This window comes from Primulina eburnea, chromosome 8 (genome assembly GCF_022965805.1).
Source record: "Primulina eburnea isolate SZY01 chromosome 8, ASM2296580v1, whole genome shotgun sequence".
Lineage (NCBI taxonomy): Eukaryota > Viridiplantae > Streptophyta > Magnoliopsida > Lamiales > Gesneriaceae > Primulina > Primulina eburnea.
This window is the reverse complement of record NC_133108.1, coordinates 36952113-36964615: the sequence shown is the minus strand read 5'-3', so window position 1 is coordinate 36964615 and position 12503 is coordinate 36952113. Positions and strand designations below refer to the sequence as shown.

At 30.8% G+C, this 12503-nt stretch overlaps 1 protein-coding gene across 1 annotated transcript; it reads left to right on the top strand.

Moving 5' to 3' along the window:
* Nucleotides 1-4909: 4909 nt before the first annotated feature.
* LOC140839502 (uncharacterized) lies at nucleotides 4910-7982 on the top strand. Its single transcript, XM_073206250.1, has 6 exons — nucleotides 4910-5285; nucleotides 5817-5923; nucleotides 6616-6724; nucleotides 6850-7011; nucleotides 7094-7267; nucleotides 7766-7982. The coding sequence occupies exons 1-6, from the start codon at nucleotides 4989-4991 to the stop codon at nucleotides 7793-7795; spliced, it is 879 nt and encodes a 292-aa protein (XP_073062351.1). The 5' UTR covers nucleotides 4910-4988; the 3' UTR covers nucleotides 7796-7982.
* The last annotated feature ends 4521 nt before the right edge of the window (nucleotides 7983-12503 follow it).

Here is a 12503-nt window from a genome sequence, read left to right as displayed (position 1 = left end):
TTTTTATACTAATTTGTTATTCTATTTACGGACTAAAATCACATTGTGAAGTTCAATGGACATAATCATTTAACTGTTATGAAAAATTTCAGGGTGGTTTTAACTTTTAAGGGGGCAAAATCAAGATTGTGCAATGTTTGAAAGGTTTCAATAATCAAGTTAATGGAGGATGTAAAAATTTGAATTTCAAGAAGAGTAGATTTTTTGTTAGACGATCTCACGAATCTTCATCGGTGAGCCAGGTCAATCTTATCGATATTCACAATAAAAAGTAATGTTTTTAGCATAAAAAGTAATACTTTTTCATTAATGACCCAAATAAGATATATGTCTCACAAAATACGATCTGTGAGACCGTCTTATACAAGTTTTTGCCTTTCAAAAAATGAAACCCTTGTTTTTTGAACAGCTTTGTGTGGGACAGTTTTATAGGTTTTTATTCGTGAGACGTGTTAGTTCATATTAACAATAAATAGTATTTTTTTTTTGGCATAAAAAGTTATATTTTTTTATGAGCGACCTAAATATAATATCCGTGTGTATGTTTATCTTCGAGTATATGTAGATATACATGTATTTTGATTGGAGGGAAGGGAATTCAATGTTGTAATAAAAAAGAAGGGGGGGTCCCTATGAACATGTACCACGAATTTGGGCAGCCTTTCGTCCACAAATCAATTTTGACTTAGTTCCTCTGAAAATCTTGTGGCCTTCTTTTGAACATACCCAATTTGGACCACCGGAAAAATAAATCATTTACTGATTTATTCAAATTTTATCATCATGTTTGTTCAGCACATAATTATAATAAATTTACTCTAAATGTAAAATTGGTTTATTTTTTTTTATTTCAAATGTACATCAAATAATATTATTATTTATATAAATTTTAAATATGTCGTATGCATATTATGTGCGCCAAAAATGTCACTATGATATTAGATGGCAAAAGAATTGTATATGGATATCATATTTGTCTTTAATCGTCGTCTTTGAATTGAATAATTGCTAATTTTTTTGGATTATAGTAATTTTTTTCTTAAGAAAACAAGACTCTGTACAAAAACACCACCATCACACAACAACAACTACTTATTATTATTATTTTATTTTTTAAAGTTTGTGAATAAATTCGTTATAATTGAATCTCAAACATGCTATCACGTTCGAATCTATTGATTTATAGTATGTTTTTTATGAGACGGTTTAACGAGTCTTTATCTATGAGACATGTCAACTCTACCGATATTCACAATAAAAAGTAATACTCCTTGTATAAAAAAGTAATATTTTTTCATAGATGACTCAAATAAGAGATCTGTCTCACAAAATACAGTCCGTAAAACCGTTTCACATACGTTTTTACCATTGATTGAATGTGAAATAAAATATAACCTATGAGTCATCAACAATTGATTAATAGCTTGGATCTGGGAACTTCCTTAAAATAAAAATAAATCATATTAAATTAATTTGAAAGAACATATATGAAAATATATTATATTGAATCCGTCGCATCGAGTGTTGGAATCATTCTTTTAAAAAGTCGAGAACAACTGTTGCAGTCCGCATTGCCTTTTGCTCCATTCATTTTTGTCTTTTTTGCACCACAAGAATTTTTATTTTTTTCCTCCCCCAAATTAAATGACAATAAATATTTTTCTTGACTCTTTAATAACTATGCTATTTTTAATAATAATAATAATAAATATATATATATATTGTTGGGTGCAATAATTGTCCCTGCTTGATAGAGCGATCGAACCGTGGTGCTTAAGCTGCTGTGCGGTTTAAAAGATTTGAATTGCACACCATTACTAATAGTTATAGCTTTTGGTAAAGCGACAAGCGCTCGGTCCTACATATATGTTTATATATATTTGTGGTGTATAGTTTAATATAACATGGAGCCATATTTTTCATTTTAATTGAGCCATATTTACAATAAATTAACAAGTCCTATACTCGAAAAAAGGTTGTACATTGTGTTTGAGACGGCAGGCAAAAATGAAAACATTTGAAAATTTTATATAAACGTATCCACATGAGTATTTGTGGGCTTTTTTAATTCTCTTCTAATATATTATTATAAATCTTTACTTTTTCATATATATTATTTTTTATGATGTGAGAACTCGCAGTAACTATCATTCGATGCATATTAATAAATTTACGGACTAACACAATATCACACAAACTACGTTAGTCATATGAACTAAATGAGAAAACATTGTCTGACAAACTCATCCGAGAAAAATATTGATCGAGGAATCGAATTTCTGTTCATTTATGTCTGACCAATTTTTATAAATAAAATTGTAAAAAGCACCAAAATATGAACATGACAAAATTCTATAATAAAAAAAAGTTCACGTGGATACATAAAAAATATGTCCGTTGTTTTAAAAGTTAACGTTAATATTTTTCAATAAGATATTTAATTTATTTTTGAGTAACAATATATTTTTAATTTTTGATAGAACAAAAATAATTATGGCTGGGAAAGGTGAAAAACACAGGCGTCCCTTGAATTGTTCGAATAGCCACAAATGACCAAATGTGTGATTATGATTGGTCGTTTATTTCCCATCACATGTTTTTCCCAGTTGTCCTGCACACACACACACACACACACACACACACACACACACATTTATTTATATTCATAAATTGTTTAAAATAAACTATTTTTCCATTTTCTTGATAATATTTAGAAGTGTTGGTTTATAAAAATAATATTTTGTTTGATTGCTTTAATATTGTCATGTCGAAAAACATGCATGCATGCAAGGGCAAACTAAATTAATAATTTTTTTTAAAAAAAACCCACTGAAAATTTTTATGTTTATTATTTTTATTTTATTTCTTTGCATCGAAACTGAATTATTGATTCGATATGCACAAACTAAATGATCGTATCCATTAGAAAGTCTTGGCGTAATAATTAATTATATCACTTTAGACACTCGAACCAAAACGTTAATTGAACTTCTTATCCAAATTTTAAATATATATCTAATGTATGCCAATCATGAGAATATATATATTTTTATATTAAATGACAATGAAAAGCATTAATTCAAAATTTTCTAACTTTAGATGATAAATTTATAATTTAAGTGGGTGAATTTAAATGTATGTTGAATACATTAAATATTAAAACAATTGGATAAGTGATAACGTATGAATGATCTCTTGTTGCTTTACCAAAAATTATTGTTGACGGTAACGGTGCAATTCAAATGTTTTAAGTCATGTATCAGCTCAAGCAGCATGTTTCGACTGTTTTACTCAACATGGACAATTATGTAACTTATAGTAATTTGGATTAGTCGGTTTTTTGTGGTTGAAGGAGATAAATTTGTGTAAATTAAAAGTTCCAGTAGATTAATATATGAACTAGTTTATAAAGTTTGAGAAGTACTATTTGTATTCAATGTAATTGTTATTTGCACTCCAATGCGTCCTTTATATGATTTTTTTTAAATATAATTTCAAAAAAAAAGAAGACAAATTTTATTAATGGAATTGGATTATTTAAAATAATTAAATCTCATAACTTGTTTTGTTGTATTTTATGTACTAATTATTTATTAGACGTCAATAAAATCATTAATTATTTATCACATATCAATCATAGCATTTGATTATTTCTTTAACCTTCATATATACAACTTTCATAATATAAAATTCTGTGTCGTCGGGGAACGAAAAGAAGTTTAATTTAATGTAAAGAATCATTTAATACGCTGAGCAAACAACATTATATTGGTCATGTCCTAATTAATTTGGTCCTATTTTAAAATCACAAAAACTCAAACATTTTGTGTATTTTATTCATGTCACTCATAAAAAAATATTATTTTTATTTAAAAAATATTAATTTTTATTATAAACATGTAAATGATTCATGTCACGCCTCGAGCCCAAACCACGTCTGCGTGACTGCACTATGGACCCCTACGTTTTACGAAAAAGATCAACTCAAGTTGTTATAGAAGTTCATTGTAGCTCATTATAAACTCATTTTAAATTTTTAATTTTTAATATGTGGGACAAATGTATCACAATCACCCCTCCTTCAGAACGTGACGTCCTCGTACAGCCTGACTATTAGATCCACCAGCGCCGAGAATCTAGACGTGGATCCTAGAGATTCAAGAAGTTGCTCCCGTCATGTAGCACTTTGCCGTGCAGGTTCAAGAGGTGGTTTCCATGCACGTAGCACTTTGCTCCGTATAGCACTTATTTCTCGGTGTTCCATGCCTGTGACTGGCTCTGATACAATTCTGTCACGCCCTGAGCTCGGGCCACGCCCGCGTGACTGCACAATGGACCTCTATAACAACTATTTCGTATTCGACCATGCTTTACGAAAATGAGTAACCTAAGTTGTTATAGAAGTCCATTCTAATTTATTAAAAACTCATTTTAAATCTTTAATTTTTAAGATGTGATATAAAAATAATAATACCTAAGATCATCTCAATTCTAAATTATACAATATTTTTTATAGCAAATCGTAATTCCAATAAATAACCTGGATGTCTCTGCCTCATTTCAGCAATATGAAATGGACTGTTTGCTTTACAACTTTTCTTCTGAAATTTCATTTTATGGATAAATATTAATGCATGGCTAAAAAATTCAATAGTTAAGAAACTAAATTGGACATAATTTAACTGTAACGTGAAAATAAATAAGTGAATTATTTAATTAACTTTTATTTCAAATTACGATTTTGGATATTTTTTGAATTAAAAGAAAATAAAGTAAATTCAACATTTGTTACATGGCATTGGTTCCATGTAATAATAATTTAAAAAATTATTCTACAACGACATAAAGCAGGGGCAATAAGGTAATTTGACACTTTAACCATCTTTGTAAATTTATCCTACTCCATCACTGTCTAGCATACAGAGACAGACCCATTCTCCTTGCGCACAGCTCAATGTAGGATCATTTTCGAATCGATTGCAAGGAATATGGCTTCGTCAGCAAGAACCAAGATCAGCAAACTCTTCCGTATCCCCTCTGGCGCGCGGCGTTTTCAGCTGTCATGGGAGGCCCGATCGTCGTCTTTCTCGACCTCCGCGGCCGCTCTCGCGGTGGATCCGCGGCCGCTACCGCCTCCGGTGGAGGAGTTGAATGGGTCGAGGATACTGGGGCTGGTTAAGGAGTACGAGGATTATCGGAGGAATCTCTATGATGGGCTGACGCATAAAGCTTTGCTTGTTGATGCTGTGGGAACTCTTCTTGTTCCTTCTCAACCCATGGCCCAGGTTCTTTCTTTCTTTCTTTTTTTTTTTGGCTTGATTCTCGCAATTTTAGGTGACTTGTGTACTCATTTTTTGGTGGGGATGTGATTTGTAATTCATTTAATGGTTTATAATCTAGGAAATATAATCTCGTGGTATGGGAGTTTCAGTTTTGCTTTGTGTGCGAGTCGACATGCATGAGATGCTTGAGCAAATAAACTATTTGTATGCATGAGTTATGGTTATGATTGGGGTTCAGGGCTAAAAGATAAAAACTTTCTCCTATATGAAGTTTTTAGATATCAACTTTACATGGCAACGGGCCATTTCCGCCTTCCTTAATTCCTTGCAGCACCGTTGTACAAATTTATGCACGTGATTTACTTTTGATGTTTTGGGCAGATTTTTTGTTCAATCCTTCGTACCTACTAATTCATGAATAATTTCTTCTGGGTATTTTGCATATTCAGTATAGAGTGGACCTTGTGCCTCCTCCATCTGTTTTATTGACATTTAAGTTCCATATTTTTGCTGAAATTTCTTGTTGCGATCCAGATCTATAGAGAGATTGGTGAAAAGTATGGAGTGGATTGCTCAGAAGTTGAGATACTAAACAGATATAGGCGTGCTTATGGTCAGCCTTGGGGTAAATCTCGCCTCAGGTCTTATTCTCTTCTCCATAGATTTTAATGAAGTTTCAATATTTAGCAATTTTCCCTTGTAAGCGAAACAGCGGCCACGCCTTAAGGTTGTACTGTTGATTAGCTCCTGTTGTCTTGTTTGAACTAAACATTGCAGCTTTTTTATTATCATAATTCGGGGTGAATTCAAGAACTGTTTTAGGTATAGGGGGAGAGTCGGGGATAGCCTTTGATTTTTAGAAAAAATATTTGTAAATTTCAAAATTTTTTAATCTGAGAAAGGTGATCCTCTCTCGCTCCCTGTCAGGTTCACCCTGGCTACTATCTTATTTATGGCCTTGTTGTTTGCTAACAAAAGGAATAAGAGTTTTAAAGTAATGAGGAAAACTTAGTTACAGGAGGATTGAAGGCATACTTCTAATGAGACTAAATATCAAGAATCAAACTGAATCCTTTTCACTCTTCGATTCATTTCCTCTGTCTTTTGTTCTCCTATTCATTTAAGCTTCTATTTCCACGCTAAACTTTCCGAGCCTTGCACATGGATCTTGCTATCATTTGTTGCATAATTTAGCTTACTTATGCTAGTTTTAAACATTTCATAGCCCATTGAGTCCAATTTCATTTCGTTTATCATAACATCAATGGATACCCTTAATGAGTACTCTTGCTTTGATTTGGTAGTGTATGAAGATATTTACTTGTGCTTGCAGATATGTTGATGATGGGAGACCATTTTGGCAGTTCATAGTAAGTTATTCAACCGGTTGTTCAGATTTGCAGTATTTCGAGGAGCTATATGATTATTATACCACTGAAAAGGTTCGTCGATGAACTGCAAATGTTGTTTTTGTTTTTAGTTCAATAATCTTATTTCGTTCTGTAAACAGCGCCGATTATTTTTCTCAGTAGATGATGATAATTTGGTGTTCTTTTTTCTTGGACAGGCTTGGCACTTTTGTGATCCAAATGCTGAGAAAGTTTTCTATTCTCTTCGAAAATGTGGAATAAAAGTGGCTGTAGTTTCTAATTTTGATACCCGGTTAAGGCCGTTATTGAGAGCTCTCAAATGTGATCACTGGTTTGATGCTGTGGCCGTGTCAGCTGAAGTAAGTGGAAGTGACCCTTTTTTGCATTTCCATATTTTAAGGCTCCTAATATATGAAATAACCTCATTCCTATCCAAATCAGGTCGAAGCCGAGAAGCCAAACCCCATGATATTTTTGAAAGCTTGCGAGTTACTGGGTGTACAACCTGAGGATGCTGTACATGTTGGTGATGATCGTAGAAATGACATATGGGGTGCTAGAGATGCTGGTTGCGATGCTTGGCTTTGGGGAAGTGATGTTAACTCCTTTGAAGAGGTATATATGTTAATTATTTTTCAACCATTGTTTATCTTTCTAGTCTTGGACAAGCGTTTTTGGAACATGTTAATTTCAAAGATAGTGGTGTTTGGTTGGCTTTTGTTTGAAAGAAACTCTTCGAAAGCCGAAAATAAAGAAACAGATTATGGTTATTAGGATTTCTGCTTTGGCTTCTTTTCAAAAAAATAAAATAAAAAATGGAGACATACAATATGATATAGGTCTTTAGGTTCGATTTCTGTTTGGGAAAGATAAGAAAATCTCGTTTTTACTCACATACAATCAATAAACTGCTTTGTTTTTTTTTTTTAAAGGTTAGGCATTTCTGTTTCCAAATTCACCGATCTAGCATACTTACTAGATATTGCACATTTTACGCCAAAGTTTTGAAGACTTTGATAACACAATTTGATTTATATATAACCTTGTTCTTATGAGATTTCTACGACGAAATATATCGACGAATAACATGACTTGGTGTTTTGGGATATACAGGTTGCTCAGAGGATAGGAGTTCCGGTCTGAAACTGGTTTCTTGGTTCACCAGAAACTCGTGGATATGCAGTTGCTGGTAGTGTGAATTATTGATCCTTGGAATAGTTTTATTGTAAATATTTTGGTGACTTCGTTACTTTTTTCATGTGTAAAAAGGGAAAAATGTGGTCAGAGAGGTCACTTTTGTGTAATATATGCAAGTGGAATTGTGGCGGAATCAGAGGGAAATCTAGCAGTGGATAAAGGATGACATTATCCAATAAAAAAGAATCAAATTTTGCATTATCCAACATAAATCAAATTTTGCATTATCCAACATTAAGAATCAAATTTTATGCGTAATTGAAATTGTTTCTTATATTTTGTGTGCAGACAAATCGTTTTTCCCTTTCCCCTCTCTATTTGAAAATGCAGAGCCCGATGAACTTGGACTATTCAGCTACAATTTTTCTTGAAAATGATATTAGTTTCATATGGTGAAGATAAATTGATTAAGTTTGGTCTCTCTGCGAAATGCTTCCACTCGAAGAAACGTTAAAATTAATATGGACATGGGTGCAAATGAATCAAGCTGAATCGAATACAATTTATTTTATATTGTTGAGTCCAAGTTTGAATTTGTGTCATTGAAAACAAGTTGTTAAGAGCATATAGTTGTATGTAAAAACAGCGAGCAATATACTACTTGCATCCAAGGTCGATCCTAACAATATTTAGGCGTGAGTCTAACTTTTAAAAAAAGGCCTCTAAATCATAATGTGTGTTCATATTTTTTTTTTAGTTCCATAGCAATTTTTCAAATTAAATCAATACGTCAAAGACAACATAAAAAACTAAAGGAATAAAAATATAAATATGTCTAAAATGATCACTAAAAAGCAACCCGCCTCATAGTTTTAGAGCTAAAATACTAATCAAGTCTGTATAATCATGTTGTTCAGTAATTTTTTTTATCAATCGATAACATAGTCAATCCATTCAATTTTTCTCGTGACATGGCTGATCGGAGAAAAATTTTTATGAGCTTTATCTTTGAGAAACTTCGCTCTGCACTTGCTACTGTGACCGGGACAGTCAACAAGATTTTATAAGCAATATGAGCATTTGAAAGCCGGATAAGCTTTACATCCACCAAAATTTCAGTCAAAAAGCGTAAATTATAGATATCATATAAAGCACCGAAGAAAGTAAAAAACTACAATAAAAAATTAGAAGCCCGAACAAAGCAAATACAAGAAAATAGATTTACAGCTCCTCACGGGTCTTTCAATCAAACCTAGAGACGATGCAACGACTGGAGTCGATTAAGGCTTGTCTGCAGATGAATATCGGGGAAAATTGGGGAATAAATCGATAACATGCTAAACAAGTTTCATTTAATAAATACTTGGTTTTGGGTTATCTAATAACTAGTATTATATGTAATAATTTTTTTTAAATATTTGGGCCCCAAAAAAGAGATGTGCTTGAGTCGTTGGACTCATTTGCCTCTTAATAGGCACGGCCCTACTTGCATCAAGATAGTTTATAAATTGGTGATTGATATTCGGGTTTGGTAAAAACTTGTGTGAGACGGTCTCACGGGTCGTATTTGTGAGACGGATCTCTTATTTGGGTCACCCATGAAAAAGTATTACTTTTCATGCTAAGAGTATTATTTTTTATTGTGAATATGGGTAAATTTGACCCGTCTCACGGATTATGATCCGTGAGACGGTCTCACATGAGACTTACTCTTCGGGTTTTTGTTTCGTCAAGAGAGATGATGAAATTTCTGTGTTCGGATCGAAAAAATTGAAGTAATGGATATCAAATTCATTTGTTTGTTTGGAATTTGGATAAACATACGTTGATCGAATTTCAAAACCACTCATTTGTTAATTTACGTAAATACAATGGTTTTTGTAATGAATTTCAAATTAATACACTCAAAATAAAGCGTAACTTCAAATAAATTATGAAATCCTCTTCGAACTAAATAATTACATCCTAATGCAAATCAATTTTGTAATTAATTTTTTGGCTACCACTCCATTGGCCAACTAGTAGAAGAGACTCATTGGCCTATAGTCGTGCTTAATAATGTCAAGTTCGAGGGTTTTGAGATTCTCAATGACAATTTTATTCTAGCTATTTATTTATTTGTGTCGAGAGAATTTTGTTTCGTCTTAAATTTGAGATTTTGATGTTAGATCGTTTTATTTTATTTTCTTCAAATATTTTTATGGAGTGATATAAACATGATATATATCCCCAACATTTTTAATGATTTCTCTTTCGATTTCTAAATTCGCGGAAAATATGAAAAATGAGTAAAATTAATTTTGTTACATAAATTATTGATAAATTGACAAATTAATACATGATCAAGTTAAAAAAATTAAATAAAACCATTAACCTAAATTGCTTTTAAACTCAATTATTATTAATAAATTCAATTATGTACATACTTTTATTTCAAGATTATTTTATTTATTTTAAAAAAATTATATATTTTGAAAAGTGATATTATGATAAATAATTATCAACTAAAATATAGAGCTAAAAATATTTTATTATTTTGATATTAAAATAATAAAATAAATATATGTTATCGGATCCGGAGTTACTTGTTTTCGGAGAACGAAACAAACATAATAATTGTTTTATTTTTTTTCAAAATCTGATATTGATTTGTTGGAATTTGGAAAAACGTTCAACATAAAAGTTATAGATCATTAAAATTAAAAAAAAATTTGGAAAAAAAGTTATCGGCCCATGGAGGGCTGAAGCTCCTAAATGAAAGATCATGAAAAATCTCACTCATTATCCCGATTTACCTGATCCCGATAGTTAAAAGTTTTTGCATTTGATTAAAGAATCCATTATTAGTTTTGTAACTTTTTAATTTTTAATTTAATTTGAATATATATAAAATATCTATTTTTTATTTTTTTATTATTGTATTATATATATTATAGATTATATATTATTATATTATAGTTTTATATATAATTTATTTATTGAGCTGTAATTTTAATATATATATAATTATAATAATGTAATATAGATTGAGGAAAATGTTATTTTATTATATATTTTGAAAATGTATTATATTTTAATATCTAACTTATCAATTGATATATAATTGTATTAATTAATAATTATATTTTTTATACAAAGAGTATGAAACTTATTTATTAAGATTTAATTTTTAAATAAATATAAACTTAAATTTACAATTTTAATCAACAAAATAATCTTTAAAATAAAATTTATATTTATTCAAATTTAATAATAATTGGACTTAAATGTAATTTTATTTAAGAGTAAAGTTGGCTTTTTAGTTGGATAATGTACCAATTACCCATTTACAATATTTCATAAATTAATTTGCTAATTTATCAATATTCATATATCAAAATAGGTTTGATGGCCTATAATGAATTTAGCCTCTGTAATGGATAATGACATTGTGTGCTACAAGTTACATTTCCAACTAATCACATTCCCATGATATTTGAACACATATCCAGTTAGAGATATCCTCGAATAGAGACAATCAACGTAATCTGCATCCATAAAGTTATTTATTACTCATGTATTTTCTCTCTTTCTTTTATACAACAATCCCATTTTAGACGTTCTCCTGAGATACCTAAAGATCCAATTCACAACTTCCAGTGTGACAAAAAATTTCTCATCCAGAACTCCATGTAAGAATTTTAACATCGAGTTACTCCAACTCCAAGAGTTGACAAGTAAATGATGATACAATTGAATCTCTCATCGAAATGATTCAGAGATTATTCGGGATTCATTTTGATATTCTCACATTTCTACACTGCTTCTATGAGTTTATTTTCCTTTGTTTGATAATTACTCATACAGAGCTGAGTCAGATTTTTCCCAAATTTCTTTTGTAGTAGCACATATCTTAATCTTACTAAATGTGTTTTCTTCTAAAGCTTTGTATGATATATACTTTGCCTCATTATCCAAGTTCGTCTTCTTTTTATAATCAGAAGTTCACTTTGATCGATGCTTCTCTATAATTTGTGGAGCTCCATCAGTAATGGCTACTGTAGTGTTGGCCTTCAAGATCTCGATAGAACACAGTAATGAGTCCGCATTATGATCATTTAATCATCGAAATCATCTTTGGAGAACATGCGAATCTTGCTGAAGGTTGCCATTGATGTATATAGATTCAGAGGTCAAGAAAACCTTATCCGATACCATTGGTTATGATCGGTGGAGGTGTTTATAGAGGGTGAATAAACACTTCACAAATTTTCTTTCTTGATCTGACTGTTGATAAAGTCAACCGGTATTAGCAACTGAAATCGTATCTTTACTTTCAATGTTCACCAGATAATTGATAACCGAATATGTCTACCGAAACTTTCTGAACAAAAGAAAAATATAGCCTAAAATGAAATGCACAAAAGTTGTCTCTCGAAGTTTGAATGTTAAAATCTCTCTACGTGGTCCCCTCTTCTTCTGTTTCCATAATGTATTCACTAAAAGACGTTGATATTTATGTCTGATGCAAACATCCACTTCATTAGGTCTTAAATACTGACTTTTTAAATTCTTAGTATTAACTTTTCAAGATTTTATACAAACTTCTTAACAGAAAGACTCTTTCTGTCAATTAAAATAACTCACTCAAATGATAAAATGAATACTGAGATAATTAGTGAGTATGAAACAACACAATATGATCTCTAAGAAGATCTGATAAAGCTTTGAGAGT

Excerpts from the sequence above, each read along its gene's own strand:
- LOC140839502 (XM_073206250.1), top strand. The coding sequence starts at position 4,989 with ATGGCTTCGTCAGCAAGAACCAAGATCAGCAAACTCTTCCGTATCCCC. Across the intron at positions 5,924-6,615 it reads TGGGGTAAATCTCGCCTCAG|ATATGTTGATGATGGGAGAC; the intron begins GTCTTATTCTCT and ends TTGTGCTTGCAG. Across the intron at positions 7,012-7,093 it reads CTGTGGCCGTGTCAGCTGAA|GTCGAAGCCGAGAAGCCAAA; the intron begins GTAAGTGGAAGT and ends TATCCAAATCAG.